The sequence below is a fragment of the Caloenas nicobarica genome, chromosome Z (genome assembly GCF_036013445.1).
Source record: "Caloenas nicobarica isolate bCalNic1 chromosome Z, bCalNic1.hap1, whole genome shotgun sequence".
Classification (NCBI taxonomy): domain Eukaryota; kingdom Metazoa; phylum Chordata; class Aves; order Columbiformes; family Columbidae; genus Caloenas; species Caloenas nicobarica.
In genome coordinates, this window is record NC_088284.1 from 32,756,118 (window position 1) to 32,774,652 (window position 18,535).

Consider the following 18,535-nt stretch of genomic DNA (forward strand, 5'->3'; position numbering starts at 1 on the left):
ATATATCCAGGACTTGCACCCCACAGTGAGAATTATTACAAGCCCTCTCACTTCAGGCTCCTTTCAGCAAACTGTGTTTGGGAAGAAGGGGAAAAAACCAAACCAAAACAAACAAACAAAAAACCCCCACCAAACCCACAAACAATAACAACCAACCAAACAAAAAAAACACGGACAACTTCAAACCATAATTAATTTCTGTTAGCTTGCTAAAAGAAGCACATTTTTGTAATCAGTAATTTTATTGTAAGCAGTTTCTCATGAATTAATTCCTTTTATAAATAAAAGAATAAGAAAAAATTTATAAGCTAGATTTTGTAACTGCCACAGAGACTCAGCATAACCCAACATACCTGTGGTTATATTTTATATAACAAACAAATCTTCAGCTTGTAATTTGCTTCTGATGTAGCCTAAAAGCACTTTATTATATTAAAGCTTATTGATGCCTGTAAGGCCATTTTACCTACAGCTATTTCAAATGTAGTGAAATAATGCAACACTAATCTCTAAGACTTTTATTCCATAATAGATGTTTTTCTCACTAAATCAATTCAAAGGCTAATTGGGGTGGAAGGTGACTATCTCTAGTGGTTATAAATACATTTGCATTGCTATCAATCTTTTTACACGACGGATGTTTAACGAGGCTGAACAAGAGCTCAGCCTGGCTTTCGAACGGTAAAACTCGACTCAACACGTAGTCAATGCTGCCATCAAGTGGCACAACTCGCAGTTGCAGCACTCGCCAGTTTCGAGCTCGGAGCTCCTCGCACATACTCAGCTCCCACACACCAACGGGAGGACGGCGAGAAAGAGATGGCAGAGATGATTCTTTTGCTCAGCTCCATTTTGTCCCGTGGGTTCCAGCGTCCGAGCAGCTCTTCCAGCATGCAGATACTGTTGCTCAACCTCCCTCAGCTCTGCTGGGCACCTGAAACTCGACCCGTTTCCATCTGCCTGCAGTCAGGGGTGCAACGAAAAGCAGCAAACACCCCCAGGACAATTTAAACTAGATAAGCCTCAAGGTCTAAACAGACCAGAAAAAGTTATTGATTCCCGAAGTGTATCTCGGACTATAGTCTTTGTCCATACATTCTAAGCGACTCAAAACATCTGTAAGTGCATTTCATCCTCCTGTCCAGCGAAGGCTCCTCTTGTCATCTTCTGAAACAAGCATACTCACATGTACAACCCAGGAAAAAAAAGGCACTTCACAGTTGTATTGGGCACTTAAGATAAGGTGTTATATATACTCCACAAGTTCCAGTTGTCACAGAGAGACAAGGACCAACAATGTCCATCACATGACCATCTCAAGAAAATTTACAGGCAAGGATGTTCAAAATATTCCTGTGAGCTAGACAGAACAGGATATCCAAAATATTTAAGTCCAGTTTACCTTCCCACAAAAAAACTGAATTTGTCTGAGACAGGCGATAAGGTTCTCCTGAGACAATAAACTTTAATAAATATTTTTGGGCTGAAGCATGTTCAAAAACATCTTTACAACTTTCACCTAATGAGAAATATAGAGATACGGGAAGAAACCGTCTGTTTTTCTACCAGGAAAATTATTTGGGGGAAGAGCTATTTTGTTTCCTTGGTTTGCCTGTGAAAGAGTCAGATTGTCTGAGCTCAGTGGCTCTTTCCTCCATACATCATTTCTGCATGGACAGCTTGCAATGAAGTGTATCTGCCTCTCGAAGAAAGAGTGATCTAAATCAATTACTTTGCATACATCTGCAACTTTTACCCATCACCAGCCAGACTGTTAAGCATTATCCCTGGAAGGATCATATATAGTGAATGGCAAATATATAATAAGCAAGCAGCCAATACAACCTTTATGAAGTTACAGTATTACTAGGTGCTCTCTAGAGCTTTACAACCAGAAACTTGAAGTAGTTAATTGCCAATATGATAGAAGACTGACTGGGTTTACTGAAGTCAGCTATTATGATTCCAGAATTTTGCTTTCATGTGCCTAATGTTTCAGTAAACTGTTCATAAACCTCAAGTTGTGATATTAAAGCAGCAGGCAAGAAACTTTTATTCTATTTTCATTTCTGTATTCATTAGTACTGAGCATTTCTGCACATATGCAGGAGACAGTATTTCTTCTGTAAATATTAATGCAGTAGCATGGTACTTCACATTGCAAGTAAACACAAGACTTTGTGTCAATGAATACGTAGGCTAAAAAAAGTATTGGAATAGAAGTGGAAGCCTAAGGGAAAATAACATCATGAAGACAGACAAAATGAACAAAACAAAATTAAAATAAGTTACAGACACATATGTGTAATGGTAGCTGATAACACCTTCTCTAACTACAATGTAAATTTACACTGCTTAAAAAGAATTAGGGGATATACTTGTCAGATGGTCAGGGGAATTAAAAACAAACAAACAAACAAAAACCACAACAACAAACAGGTTTAAAATGCTTTATTGAGACTTAAGCCAAGAATTCACGTTGGGAAAGAAAAAAAAAAGTTCAATTTAGCAGGCCTGTGGCTAAATAAGGAATGAACTTTACAAACAAAAGCAAACTCCCCTCAAATGTAGTACATATGCTGCACCACTAGTATTGCTCATTTCATGTGTTCCGATATCACAACTGGTGTCACGCTGACATTTTTAATTTCTGCCTCAAGTACTTCTAAACAAAGATGTATATAATTAGAAGACAACTGAACAGACTACACCTTCTCATTTATTAGTTGCTCAGAAATCACTATCTTCACTGTTTATTGGACAAATATAATTGGCTTGCACAGTGTAAGCAGACATGAAAAATGAGAAACAAAGTACAGATAAAATATGCAAGTTGTTAAAACAAGCATTCCAAATAGAAAAAGGATAGCAATTGTCCATTCCAGGTTTTCTTTGATATCATGACATATTGCAACACATTATCAACAGCAATTAAACATCAAAACAAAACAAAGCAAAAAAAACCCCACACCCCCTCACCTGTTTTCAGTCTTCATTTGAATTAAGCATATTTGGAAATACTACCTTTGAAAAAAAAGTCATAAAAATTCATTAGAAATGTCCTTGTAATCACCTGTCTAGGCTGAGACCACTTGTAGTTTCTGATAAGCCATCCGAGTTTAAATACATTTCATTAAAAGCTTCACAGTTATTGAGCCAGACAACCTTGTATCTTAACATGAAAGACTGACTAGAAGCCATCTGCTGAGTTTCCATGCGAACTGATTTTGTGCTTTTTGCTCTGCACCTGCTTTAATAGGTTACGACGACTCACTGCTACATTGCTCTTGCATCAGCTTGCTTACTGAAGGTAAGGTACAAACAAGCGCAGCATCAGCTACTTATGCTAATACGGAATATTTGAATTTAAATCACTGAAACACTTCAGCAACCATAAAGTTCAGTGCAACCATAAAGTTCAGCAACCATAAAGTTCTATGTTTTTATTTTGTTTTGATCTAAGAGCAGCATTCAGGTTTAAAAAGATTTTGTTGCATGGTAAGATCATTCACGTGGAAGCGGATGCAGTTTGTCTGCTGAATCAGGCCCTAATTTATATCACATTTCGCCCAGCAGAAATGCCCCAGTTTTGCTGTACCATGTTACCATCTATTAAAACAAAATTGGAATCTTTTCAGTCCAACAGCTTTCCTTAAAAGACTCTTACAGGCAGGTTTGACCTTTACATTAAAAATTTCATTTCATTGTAAGCTCTTACATTTATATTACTGCTTAACATGAAGTCTCACTGAAACATGACCTGACAATTTCTATCTGTATTTATTCATGCTAAGCTTTCTGCTTAACAACCATTGGGCTAGAAGTGTTGTATAGTTACTGTAGAAATAATATTTCCTGCTATTTCAGACAATTAAGGTCATACCAGCTTCACATAAAAGCATATTTTTTTCATGTTTTCCAATTGTGGCATACATTTTAAATTCCTGGTTAAAATCACCTATAAGAGAGTGTTTGCCTAAATGGCTTTTTTCCACAACTCCCTTTTCTATCTTTTAAGTCAGGCATATAGTTTATCATTAGCACTGCCTCATCAACAACATCAGTTGCTTTTTCTTGTAGTGGATAAATACTTTTAGAAATATGTAGATATTTTTGTGCTCTGTGGATATGCTTCCATGCTCATAGAATGTGCTCTATTGTACAACTAAAACCAATATAATTTCAGCAAGTTGTAAAACACAAATATTTAAAAGATAGTTCTTAAAAACAAATATATAGTCTTTTTAATAGACTAGTTACATGAAGGTGTCAACATTTATAGCAGTTCAAAATACTGAATACAAGGATCAGTAGTTGGGTTGGGTTTTTTTTGTTTGTGTGGGTTTGGGGTTTTTTGTTTGTTTGGTGTTTTGGTTTTTGTTTGTTTGTTTTAAGCAATGCATTTTAGCTACAAAACGGAGAATTTTCTGAAGCACTTATTCCATTCCTGGTCACAGTTCTTGATAAAGCATATTTTATTTGGAAATAACTAACGACTTCAGTAACAAAGCACATATAATAAGAACTTTCAAATGTCCACTCTATGTGGCAGTATTGCAGCACAGCTAAAATAAAGTATTTTAACACCCATAGCAGGAATTCTGTTAAAAAAACAAACAAACAAACAAACCCAAACAAAAAAAACCAAATAACAACAAAAAACCAGAACACAACAACAACAACAATCCACCATGTAAAAATTAATTCAGCAGCAATGTTAATTTTGTGTCTGCACAAGTGATATAAAATGTTTTGGTCCAGGGCTCCTTCTCTCCCTCAACCGCTCTATGTCCATGATCCTAGACAGCCCAGCGCCCATCTCACAACAATCCTTATTTCCGTACTCCTCCATTCCCGCAAGTAACTAACTCTCTCAAAAGACTGGAAATCTACGCGACAAGCTGTTAGCCTGGGGAAGAGAGGGAAACATGAACATCTGGTGAGTGTGGTTATACAAATGGTTACTGTCATGGTGTTACATTTGTACAAGGATTGAGATCAGCTGAGGCAAATATTATATTTGTGAAAATACGGAACTTGAGAGAAACAACCTCAATACTCACAGCAACCCAACTGCAGCATGTCAGTTGTATCCAATGAAATCCAGCAGTTGATTTAATACACTGTAGTACACTGGGAAAAAAAAAAAAAAGACACTAGATGGAGATGAGACGGGTCATTACTATTGTTTTCACAGGCGATACACAAACTGCAACTAGTTGCAGAACACTATGGCCCATTATTGTGCTTATGTGCAAGGTCAAAATGTATGGTACATGGTATGGTATGGTATATAGCTCAAACTACTGAATACATAGTACTTGCAGAGAGATGTGTTAGATGCCCCATCCCTGGAGACATTCCAGGCCAGGCTGGACGAGGCTCTGAGCAACCTGATGTAGTTGAATATGTCGCTGCTCATTGCTGGGGGTTGGACTAGATGACCTTCGAAGGTTCCTTCCAACCCAAACTGTCCTATGATTCTATGGTAATCAAGTTTTGACCCGCCAGCTCTATTACTAAGTCCCTCAAAAGCTGCATCGAAAAACCTCATCGCATACTAACTGTGGAATGTCGTACATCTTGAATGTCGTACATCCAAGACAGGAATATTCACTGTCTCATATGTTATTTGTAGACTTCAATATTGAGAATCAGTATTACAGAATGGTTACAGTGTGCTATTATACTAGGCAGGACTAGACAAACAGCCACATGACAGAACAGTTTAGCTGCTACTGACATGGTTCTTGTCAAGGTTAAATTCTGCCTCATGGACCGAATACAACACAGGCATTAGTGTAATAACTCCTCTCTAGAATATATCCCTCCAAAATTATTTGACTCTGGAAGAATGCAGACCACTGAGTTCTATATGTTAGTATTTGAATGGGTGACCTGCTAGATAGCAATTCCAACATGAAATCAAGTATCATTGTGAAGCATCTTTAATCTGCTTTCTGTATTAAAAACAGGAGTTGTGTATGACTTTTAGAACAACTTCCACATCAGCTGTTACAGTTGCATGGATTGTACTTGGTTAGTGTGCCAATAACTCATCCAAGTTCACTTAAGATAGGCATACAAGGAAAATCTTTGCAGCCAAAAGCCTGAATAAAATTACGTTCAGAAGAACATAAAATTATCTATCAATGGAAATCATTCTAAAATGAATGGCCTTTAATACTAGTCCTAAAAATACAGTATTGAATTGGCTTAATTTTCTGAATCATTCAAATGAACACTGGAACATATCACATAGTTTTTGAAAACTACATATATAATGATTGGATTTTTTTTCTTCTTTTAAATATCTCAAACCCTAGTAGGCTTTTAACCTACTGCCTTCTAATTTTTCCCCTCATATTCCTTTACACACAGTACGCCTAACTCAACAAGTTTTATACAACAAACACACTCAAGCTTAGTGAAGGTTTTTTGCCTTTGAAGAACCAATAACTGTTCATGTTATGTGTACACACATGTAGAATTTTAAAATCTGGCTTTGATCACAAACCAAAAAGTGTTTGATGCATAAATCTCTAAAGTGTGACAGCAATGTGAGAGAGGAATGAACTGCCTTCTTATATAAGAGTCCATATTATAAAGTCATGACTTTAAGGTACTGGAATTATGAAATATAATTCAGATCTCAGAACGGACAAGCAGTATGGCTACCAATTCATCTGCTATGCAGACAAAATGCACTTTTTAATTAGATAAATATTTCAGACATAGATTTTGTATGAGACTGTACTTTCAACTGTAATTTTGTGCAGTATATGTGGATGTGTAATGCAATACAGAGCACATGTGGTAAGTTCTAATTCAAGAACATGGCTTCCTTGCAGAGACTCAACTTTTCTTCAGAATGCCATCCTGACTGGGGAACAGTCTTCAGACTAGTGCACGTAGCCTAAATTTGTTTACTGCATTTTGTAAATATTATTCTTCATAAAATATGAGGAACTCATATCTCTGTTAGGAGAAAAAGTACATCAAGCTTTGGAAGAAAAAACATTAATAAGAGTTTCCCTAATAACAGGACAAACAAGTTTAAAAAGTTCCATCTTATTATTCAATTATTTCTTCACTACTGCTTTCTAACAGCTCAAAGATGAAATGGCTCACTTCTGTGTTGATCAAATTAATCCCATCTCAGTAATTGCTAACTGATCAGTGAGGCAAATCAGAGTAACAGTGAAAGAAAGCAGACATTACCGCACACATGTTCTCTAAAAAAGGAAAAATCTATTTTTCTTTAATATGGGCATAAACAACACAAAGTGACACTGAAGTAAAATAACGACACATGTTAATACCAGATTTCTTCAATTATGTAAAAAACTCAGTAAAAACAAAAGTCAAAATTTTAGTGCTGAATTTGCATTTTTGGTATTGTCTTTTATTGGAATTCTTTTAAGTTAAGACTGTTGGTCTCCATTGGATTTTATTTAATTATCCATAGCTATCAAGTAAAATGTACTAATACTACTCAGAAATATTTAAAACATACCTTTTAAAACCATTGCATATACAGGGTGTTTCAAAAAGATGAACCTAATTTCAAAGCATAGTGATTTCAAATTGGGTCCATCTTTATGCAACACCCTACACATGGTTCTCTGAGTAAACTAGACATTCATAGCAGTAGCTGGTACAAACTTGTTCCTAGCTGTGTCCTCTTGGCTTGACCAGCCACATTTTCTTAGTCCAAAGACACAGTCCTTCTTTCCCAGGCTACTGGCTTGAAAAGCACTGCAGGGTAACAGCAAAGGCCTGTTAATTTGCAACTTGTATCTGTCTGGGACAGGTTTTCAGGAATGCCCTGGCACTTGGAGGAGACCCTCGTTACCCTTCCTAAACTCCCATCAGTCAGCTCTACCCAGAGCATCCAAAGGCTTAGTTGTTCTTCTTTAGTATCCATCGAGGAAGAAAACCATTTCCCAGCTTGCACCAATGACCACAGGAGCTGTGCAGTTCATCTCATTTCTTTGGAGGGGAGCTCTGGTGAAGCTGATGACTCTGCATCCCTTGCCTTTCCAAAGAAGTTCTGTAAATTTTTCCAAAGCCACCGGTTTCAGTCCATTCAGTGAGCTGATGATGGCATCTGTTTTGTGATTGATGAAGAAGCCTTCCAAAAAGAAGTGGTGGAGCAGGTCACTAACCATTTCCTCTTGCATTATTTGGGTTTCATTGTGCTCCCCATCCCTGTCTTCTGGCTCAGGGGGCTGGGTACCTAGAGCATAACTGGTCTCACTATTAAAGACTGAGGCAAAGAAGGCATTTAGTACCTCAGCATTTTCCTCATCCTCTGTCACTGTGTTTTCCCCTGCATCCACTAGAGAATGGAGTTTCTCCTCAGCCCTCCTTTTGTTGCTAATGTATTTATAGAAACATTTTTTGTAGTCTTTTATGGCAGTAGCCAGATTCTCCTATAGTTGTGCTTTGGCCCTTCTAATTTTCTCCCTCCATAACTTCACAGTATCCTTCTAATCCTCCTGAATTGCCAGCCTCTTCTTCCAAAGGTTATAAATTATCCTTTTATTCCCACGTTCCAGCCACAGCTCTCTATTCAAGCAGGCTGACCTTCTTCGCTGCTGGCTCGTCTTCAGCACACGGGGACAGCCTGATCCTGCACCTCTAAGATTTCCTTCTTGAAAAGAGACCAGCCTTCCTGGACTCCTTTGCCCTTCAGCACTGCCTCCCAAGGGACTCTGCCAACCAGCCTCCTAAACAGGTCAAAGTCTGCCCTTCCAAAATCAAAGGTAGCAGTTCTGCTGATGACCCTTCCTTACTTCTCCAAGAATAAAAAACTATTATAATTTCATGATTGCTATGTCCAAGACAGGTAATCATCACATCTCCCACAAGTCCTTCTCCTTAGACAAAATGGTTCACTGGGGCATCTGGATTGAAATACTTTCAAAAGCAGATTCCCAGGGGACCTTACTAACTAGTTCCTTGAATAGCCTAAACTCTGCTCTTCTGAAATCCAGGGTAGCACCTCCACTAACAGTTTTTCTTATATTGCCAAAGCTCAAAAATTCCATCATCATTGTGGCCAAGATAGTCACTAATCATCACTTCACCCATGAGACCATCTCTATTTACAAACAACAGATCTAGGAGGACATCTTTCCCACTCAGCTCCCTTAGCACATCCATCAAAAAGTAGGGGGCTCATGCAAACCTCATGAAGTTCAAAAATGACAAGTTCAACATCCTGCACCTGAGTTGGGGAAATCCTTAGTATCAGTACAGACTGAGGGATGAAGAGATTGAGAGCAGAAAAGGAGAACAACTTTGAGATCCTGGTGAATGAAACACTGGACATAAGACAGCAACATGCACTTGCAGCCCAGAAAGCAAACCATATCCTGGCTCCATCAAAAGACACATGGCCAGCAGGCTGAGGGAAGTGATTCTCCTCCTCACTCTAATCTTGTGAGATCCTTGCCCAGAGTACTGTGTCCAGCTCTGGGGTACTCAGTACAGGAAAGACATGGATGTGTTGGAGTGAGTCCAGAAGAGGGCCACAAAAATGACCAGAGGGACAGAACACCTCTGCTATGAAGAAAGGCTGAGAGAGTTGGGGTTATTCAGCCTTGAGAAGTGAATGCTCTGGTGAAACCTTATTGTGGCCTTTCAGTGTATAAAGGGGGCCTATAAGACAGACAGAGAGAGACTTCTTAACCACAGCCTCTAGTGACAGAATAATGGACAACAGTTTTAAACTGAAGGAGGGTAGGTTTAGATTGGATGTACAGAAAACATTTTCTTACGATGAGGATGGTGAGACCCTGAAACAGGTTGCCCAGAGAAGCTGTGGATGCCTCATCCCTGGAAGTGTTAGAAGTCGGATTGGATGGGGCTTTAAGCAACCTGATCTAGTGAAAGATTTCCATGCCCATGTCAGGGGTGTTGAACAAGACGTTATTTAAAGGTCCTTTCCAAACCAAAACATTCTGTGATGCTATGAATTTGCTAGAACTCTTCAGATCTGTTGTATGTCAGTCCCAGTTAACATCTGGGAAGCTGAAGCTGTTGATAAGGACAAGGGCAACCGATGTTGAGCACTGGGTTAATTCCTCATAGACTAATACATCAATGTCATTCCTGCCTGGGTGATTTATAGTAGACTCCCACAGCAACATCTGCTTTGTTAGATTTTCCCCTAATCTTTACCCAGAAGTGCTCAACTATGTCACTGCCACTGCAAGCACTGTACGGTCCAACCCCTCCCTTACACACAGCACTACCCCTCCACCTCACCTGTCCTGCCTCTCTCTCCTGAAGAGCCTGTAACTGTCCATCACAGCTCTCCAGTCACAGGACTCTCCCAACCAAGCTTCACTTAGGCCAAAGCTGCAGTAGCTCTGCAGTTGAGCCAAAGCTTCCAGTTCCTCTTGTCTGCTCCTCAATCTGCAGGCATTCATGTACAAACATTTAAAACGTGCTCCACTGTATTGGGTACATCGTGGAGCAGAGTGAAAGTCTTCACTAGCACACTGTCACTCAAACCTCGTCACGCTGTCCCAGAGCTTATCACCAGTAACCCTGTCCTGCTTCACACCTCTGCAGAGTCACCTTCCTGAGCAGTGGCCACAGCCTGGGCTTCTGCAGATCCAGGCAGCAGTGGTGTCTTCATGCTGCAAGAGCAGCAGGCAGAACCTTAGCAAATATGGCCTAGGGAAGCCCTGCAAAGGGCTCTGCTCAGTGCTGCAGAGGAAGGAAAAAAAAGTCTCACCTTCTGGCACACGGGGACAGCCTGCTCCTTTGCCTCTAAGATTACCTTCTTGACGACAGACCAGCCTTCCTGGACTTCTTTGTCCTTCAGGAATGCCTCCCAAGGGACTCTGCCAACCAGCCTTCTGAACGGGTCAAAGTCTGCCCTTCGGAAGCCCAAAGTGACAGTTCTGCTGACCACCCTTTTAGCTTCTCCAAGGATAGTAAACTTAATCATTTCATGATCGCTATACCCAAGGTGACCTCCAACCAACACGTTGCCCACAAGTCCTTCTCTATTTACAAACAACAGATCCAGTGAGGCTCCTTCCCTGGTAGGCTCACTAACCAGCTGTGTTAGGAAGTTGTCTTCCATGCACTGCAGGAGCCTCCTAGACTGCTGCCTGCAGAATATTTCACCTGCTTCTTCATCCTGGTTGGGTGCTCTGTAACAGCAGAGGGCAGGGAGGTGTTTGGGGTTTTTTGTTTGTTTGGGTTCTCTCTCTTTTTTTTTTTTTTTTTTTTTTTACAGTAGTTTTAGATTTAGTAGCATTTCGTAACAACTTAATTTGATGAGACAATCAATGAAGCTGTACAGTGGCTTAATTCTGACACAATGTATTGTGCCATCTTCATGTTTGAAATATCCTTCAAAAAAGCTACCAAAAGCTCCTAAAAAGCTACTGAAAAATACACAGGGGTGTATTTTCTAGCACTCGGGTGTTAAAATTCCTCTTAAGAAGTTTTGAGGAAAACTTTAGTTTTAATAAAAAGACATGAACTTGAAAAAATTTTTACTTGCAATAGTTCTGTGTAACAGCACATGAATGGCAACATCTGCTTATAAAGCAAAGTGCCAGCATTCTTAACTAGGAGTCTAGCAACCAATTTTGCCTATAAACATTGCTTTCAAATAAATATGCCCTTTTTTATATCATATCAAATGCTTTACAGCTAGGAACAATCATCTCCACTAAATAAAAGGTTGGAACTGAAGAACTAACTACGAGTCTTCCTTTTTTAGATACCTACCTGGCAAAATTAAAGACACATTTATTGCATATGTCACAGTATCTGTAGCAGCTTTTATTCTAGGTAGCACAGATAGCATAGATTTCAATCCACGGAGACCCTGAGTAGACTTCTTAGTTACAAACACATGCATTCAAGTCTCTTCACTCTATTGTTATCATTAGGTATATTAAAGCATATAGCAATAACACCTGTTAACTAAGCAAACATAACTGCAATGTTGAGGTAGCATTTTGAGTAACATGTTTCCAAATTCCTTGCTGTCCAAGAAGATTGAAACTGTTCAGCAATTCTTAAAATGACAGCTCCCATTATTTCATCCAAGACTGTAGCAAAGGTGGAAAAAGGCAAGTTTTAAAAAACTATCTTTATTTTTTTTGTCTTACATTTAAATTAGGATGTACTTCATTTTTTAGACATCCAGCCAATGCTGACTTCATTAGTTTAGTCAGGAAATTAAAAAAATAAATGCAAATCATAATGATACAACCTGAACATAGCCGCATTAGTACTGACCGCTTTGCTAGAAGAAATTTTCTTCAGCATTTAAATCAAGCACTTAAAAATATTGCTGAAAAGCAAGTCCCTAGATACTGGTCATTTCAGCAAACAAACAACTTACATATTCAAATATTTTAAGTCCATAATATACACACTTTCTTGTTATGTGTATAGAGTTCAGATTATACAAACACTGTACAGGTCAAAAACCTCTGAGAATAAAACTAATCAGGTGTGTGAGAAATACACATACCACATGTACTTAAAAATCCTATGAAGCAACTAATTTGGTCAAGTACTACAAGGAAGGACGTGTTTTCATATGAGAATGGTCAAGTAACCTACCTTTTCAGTTCAAATAAAAGCAAAGAGGTAACTTCATGGGTTTAAGATAATCAATAACACAAACTGGTGGAGTGGAAACTTATTACCTGTTATACAGTATGTTTTTGTAGGCCAAGTTCAGGTGTTTTAAAACTAAAACTTAAGGTCATGAACAGTAATCGTGACAAATATCAAAGTATACATATGAGCATATAATCCAAACAATAAAATATACTTTGGGCTGTTAAGGAAAAATAAATTATGAAATACAGTTCAAATCCTTGTAAATGTAGTAATGAATTCAAAGGTGTGCATTTATCTTAACATACATTTTAAATGCTACCACAAAACACATTAAAAATAAATAAGTATGCCAAAAGGCATATGTGGATAGGGAAAAAAAAATGCTAATTACCTCTAGAAGAACTATAAAAAATTGATATAATCTGAGTTTTGGTCAACAAATCTGTCTAGTCACTTCTATTTTTCACAACCCTTCTTCAATAACTGGCAGCTAAACATGAGAAAAGCATACTTCCGTCACTACGGCTTTAAAGAAGCATATATTTTCTGAAGAAAATATGAAGTGGGCTGCCTTGTCTACAGAACTGCTGGTTTGTTCATATTGCAGGCACTTCATTGGACTGTGGGGAAGTACCCGACACTTCCTTCCTAACCTACTATAGTAGTGACGTTACACTGAAAGACAAGAAATTTCCAAGAAAAGAAATTTCAGGAAACTTTAGGTGCTATGGACTAGTATGCAGAGAAGGAAAAAGACTAATTCACTTCCATTGCATTTGCTTTCTAAATTAAAGAGTAAAACAATTACAAATAGATCTTGAACATTACATGGCACATCCATATTTTCAAGTTAAAGATGTCAACCATCAGTTACCTTAGTGAATATATAGGCTTTAATACTGATTCCACTGTAACCAGATTCACATTTATTCCTCCTTTTATAATTCCTCCGTAGATCTCTTTCGAAGGTATTTCTTACTAACATCACTGGAAGCACAACTCAAATTATACGAACTTCTGTATTCTTTGTATAATACAAACAGTCTTGTCATTTCTAGTGTACGGCAATTCCATTGTAGGTGTAATAAAAGCAGGTTTTCAAACCTAGAAGCTACTGGCAATACTTTCTGTTCATTAGTATCACCAACATTTAGACAACTGCCAGTTAAATCAGCATCTGCAGTATCTCTAGACAGTGACTGTACCACAGGATCACAGACAGGGTTTAACGCTGATACAATTTGACTACAGTATCACCAGTAACATGGTGGGGAAAAAAAAGTAAAAAAAAAAAAGCGCGTGTCAGAAAAGAAAACTTAAAGATTATTTTTCTATATGGTTGTACATCTGTATTTTTCTTCTGCATTTCTGAAGAAAAGTGCTTTTGATATGCTGCCATGAACTCAAACAACAGATATATGGTATCTGTCTTCAGCTAAGACACTGCTAGTCCTTCCTAGGACAGAAGAAGTACTTTTCAAGCTTAGTTTTGCTGAAGATACTCTTCATTTGTACTATTTCCTTGGTCCATTGGTTGGTGGTCAAAGAAGTACTCATATTTGACAAAACCTTAAAGCTTTCAGAATAGACGAATAGAAGAAACAAAAGATGGATGAAGGAGGACCAAATCAAAGCACACAGGCATGACATCGTTTCTAAGGGAGTCCTTGGAAAACATATGGAGGTTCTTTTTTTTTAAGGATCAGAAGACAGCAGTTGAACAAATAAGCAATTTCCCATGTTCTGCTTGGTTCTAGTCACTTGTGGCGCTGAATGGTTTTCCTTTTCCTCCGCTTGAAAAAACAGCAGCACCTGCAGGTATGACATCAATTACATATGATATAAAAAGAAAACACAAAACTAAACTCTGTTTACTGTATTTGTTTCACTTGAAGTATGTAGTTCAAGTATATCCAGCACCATAACAAATACATTAAGCTCTATTGCAGTTGATTGATTTATTAGAGAGAGAAACTGAAATAGGTATTTTTGCCACATTTCACTTTAAAAAAAAAAATTACTAAATTGAAAAAGCTACAATAAAAATAGCTATCAAGTAGAGTATTGTGTGAGGGTATTAAAAGCATAGGCATTACAGGCTGACTTAAAAATGTATTTGTAAGAATAAGGAATGTTCCATTACCTGAGTACTCTTTCACATTAACTGGTAATATGCCAAATAGAAGCTTGAGCTTAAGATGGTGTCACCTGAACTGCATACTTAAGACACTACTGTTGCTAACACAAGAAAACAAACCAAGCTTCCTTTGTTAACCAGAACTTGGAAAAACCTTCCCCAATGATATTCCCCAAAAATATTTTAGAAGAATTAATGAACAATATAATGTTCAGGTTCACCACTCTGATGATATTACTACTGGGGGGGGGGGGGGGTGGGGGGGGTGGAAATCACAGTTTTAAGTGTACTGACATCCTCTCTTCTCTTTTATTGCAAAGGAAACTAAAATTGACAAATACTGCAAATATCACCTAGCAAACACAGACAATCCGAAAGTAACTGCAAAAACAATACAAAAGGAAAAAGAACTGGAGGGAGTTAGAGACAGACAATACAGAGAAGGACTGCAGAAGTCCAGGAAGAATTTTTGAAAATAAACTAAAAAGGAAAGCAACAAATACACAAAGAAAAGTTTTTCATTTGCATGTAATGTTAGCCTTATTTGAAGCAACTCCCAGCTCCTGAACAGCAACTTTTAAAATACATCTTGCACTTAAAGTTTTCACAGTTTGCAATCAAAAGTGAACATGCAGGCTGTGTACCTTAACAGAGCTTGCCCCATGGAGTTCTGCAGTCTGGCTACTGAATTCTCACTTGCAATGCTATATACTCAAGAGTCTTTCTTAAATCAATGCAACACAAGTGAAAACCTAAGTGTACTGTATCAATAACCTATCAGTAAGTCCTTAAGTTCACCAAACATCCTGTTGATTTAGTTTGGCATATGGGAAATGAGGAAAGCATTTGAAAAACAGGGAGAATAAGGGTCTAAAAATAAGGTTCTATAGGAGATCAGAACAACATCCAACGTAGGGGGAGACGGAAGTTACCTTATCAAAATATCCAAGGGCACCCTGTTGCTCAGTCACTGAAAAAGTAGCAGTGGGCAGAGGCAGACCAGGGCTGCTCTGAGAGTTACATAACTTTTAGTAGAAAAAAACATTGGTTATTGATAGAGAGAAAGTCCAAAATTAAAATTCAATAGGGGAAACTACATAGATAATTATTTTTACAGATAGCAGAAAGATACTGTATTTATGAACTTCAAAGTACTTCTAAATGAGACATAATTGTTTTTGAAGGCTAGTAGCCATCAACTGCAACCGGAATTCTCCTATAACTACTAACCCTTTTTATTAGCATCTGTCTACAACCACTAACACCCATTATCACTTAAGCTTTGAATTTATATGCAGATGTATGGAGTCCAATTTAGTTTAATCCTTCTTTCACTCCAGTCTTTTCCCAAGGATTTTATATATGTATATACAACAAACATAATATTAAAAAAACCGTTCCCTTTCATTGTGAAATCAGTACAGTATCATATCCTATGATACTGTAAATGACAAAATCCTACCCTAGACTGTGATGGTAAATCGTTTTTGTGCTTGTTTCAGATTAGGAAGCCTAAAAGAAATCTTACAGAAAAATTTTTTCTCAATTGATAATTTCAATATATACAGAACACAAGTTACATAAGTAACTGTAGGAAGATCAAACTCTCTCAGACAATTTATATTCTAGAAAAACAATACAGAATTTTAACTTTTCACTGTTTAACCACATTTTGCTTATATGGAGCACGTCTCAAAGAACAGTAGATCACACTTCTAATTCAAGAACACTCTAGGTTTCCTTGCTTTCCTTTCCAGAAAATGTTAAGCCATCCTTGCTACAAATCTTATATTGTCCTTTATTCCTTCTCCACAGCCTATTAAGTTTGCTACTTCTCTGTCAACCAGATAAGAAGGACATCATGCAATGCAGAATTCAAGAATTCTATTTTTAATCAACATAAAGCACTGCTTTTTTAATGCTCTGGTTTCCTGGAGTTCGCATAATACTCTTACAAAGAATATAATTTCTATTAACAGCTGTTTTTTGCTCCTGTTATTGTTTGTTGTTTGTGGGGTTTTTTTGTTTGGTTTTGGTTTTGCATGTATGTTTGTGAGGGGGGTTTATTATTATAAGAACTAATCAAATGCATTCTAGATCAGAGAATTTCACTAAGTGCTGAAGACTTATTTGGTGTGGGAAAATAAATCCCTTACTAACATAAAATAAATCTAAAAAATGCTAAAGGAATGCAAGTTATGCAGAACATTGTAAAGCACAAAACTGGCTTGGAAACTTACTGAAATGTATATTTATCAGCCTGGGAGTGCTAGACCTGCAAACCTTCCAAGGCCAAATAAATATACGTCATTTTAAAATACATGTACATTTACATGGGAATAAGACAGGTCAGACTACATTGCTGATAATAAGTTTTATGAAAGAAATGTAACTCTGAAATTAGGGATCCATAGTGCATGATCTCTCGGAGAGCATAAAAGAAACGCAGACATGTTCTTAAGAATACTGTCACTAGAGGGTGTCATTATCACTTTTCTATGTATATTACATTGCTTTAAGCCGTATTTAAAGCTACAGATAATGGTATTATTAATGAGTATTAAACCATGAATTTATCATGTTAATCAATACTCACACAAAATGCATATGAATAGATGCACTTTTAAAATTTCCGATTCTAAAAAGAAAAAAGTTCCTTTCCTAAAGAAAGCATTTAATGACTGCTAACCTCTTTCTCTGTAGGTATAAAACATTTCTCTAGCAGGCAGTATAATACCAGTTTTTGAAACTCGAGAAACAACTTACTTTGCCTGTACAATCCAAAGTGACCTTTGAGATATCATCTATGGTAGCAATCTCCATATTATGGTTACGAACACTTCTTGTCCTTCTTAAAACATTATCATATCTTTTTTCTGTTAAATACCCTTCCCTCTAACACTTGAGCAGTCCCTTGGCACAACATGCTAAAGCAACATCAGCTCTCATTTGTGTTTAGATAGCTGTGGTTTTATATTTGCCATCTAGCATGTGGCAGCACTTTAAACACCTGTAATAATCCTGCAGTAAAGAGGCAAAAAGAATGCAAGATGCAAAAAGGAAAGATCATATCTTTTCCTGTTTGTCCTCCTCTGTCATCCCAGGGCAGAGCCTTTTAATTACCCAAATTACACATGCTTCATAGACGCAACTGTTCTGATGGCTAGCAAAGAGTTAACAAAAGAAAGACTAATTGCTCAGTGATAACTCGAAGACCACCCATACAAGATAAGATGTACAAGTTCCAGGGCAGAACAGTGATCAGGCTAGTTTTCTCCCTGTTTTACAACTCCAGTAACAACTGAAATAGGGCTGAAAGCTTTTTTTCTAAAAAAGCAAAAAACAAAACAAACAAACCACATGAACAAACCAAAAAAAAAAACCAACCAAAAAAACCAAACCAACAAAACCCAAACACCCCAAACTCCAAAACCCAAACACCCACTGCTAAGTCGTGCTTGCTGCACAGCAACACCTGAAGAGCATGACAATGGCAAGGCATAAGATTTAAGCATATATATTGCATGTGAGTACATAAACATATAAGAAACAATGGAAATGTTGGATGTATGTCCCAAAATAATGCAATGCTTACTGAAAAAAACCCTTCTACTTTCTGATTTACAGCATCCCACTGAAATGGTAACAGAAGATCTAATATTCAGGTAAACAATATTTGTGTTCATAGTTAAAACCACACATGATAGGGCACCCTCTCTTCAGTCTTTTAAATGAAGATATAGTCATGCTAAGCTGCTAAAACTATGCAAACATCTAGAACAAAGAATG

General features: G+C 37.5%; 1 protein-coding gene across 6 annotated transcripts in view; it reads right to left on the bottom strand.

Annotated features, from left to right (window-relative positions):
• Window positions 1–11,877: 11,877 nt before the first annotated feature.
• Window positions 11,878–18,535, bottom strand: part of CSNK1G3 (casein kinase 1 gamma 3) — an 85,841-nt gene continuing 79,183 nt past the window's right edge. For all 6 annotated transcript variants that reach the window (XM_065656104.1, XM_065656099.1, XM_065656098.1 and 3 more), the window contains one exon: window positions 11,878–14,421. In XM_065656104.1, coding sequence (XP_065512176.1) covers window positions 14,367–14,421 — 55 coding nt within the window. In that variant the 3' untranslated portion in view covers window positions 11,878–14,366. The remainder of the gene's footprint in view (window positions 14,422–18,535) is intronic.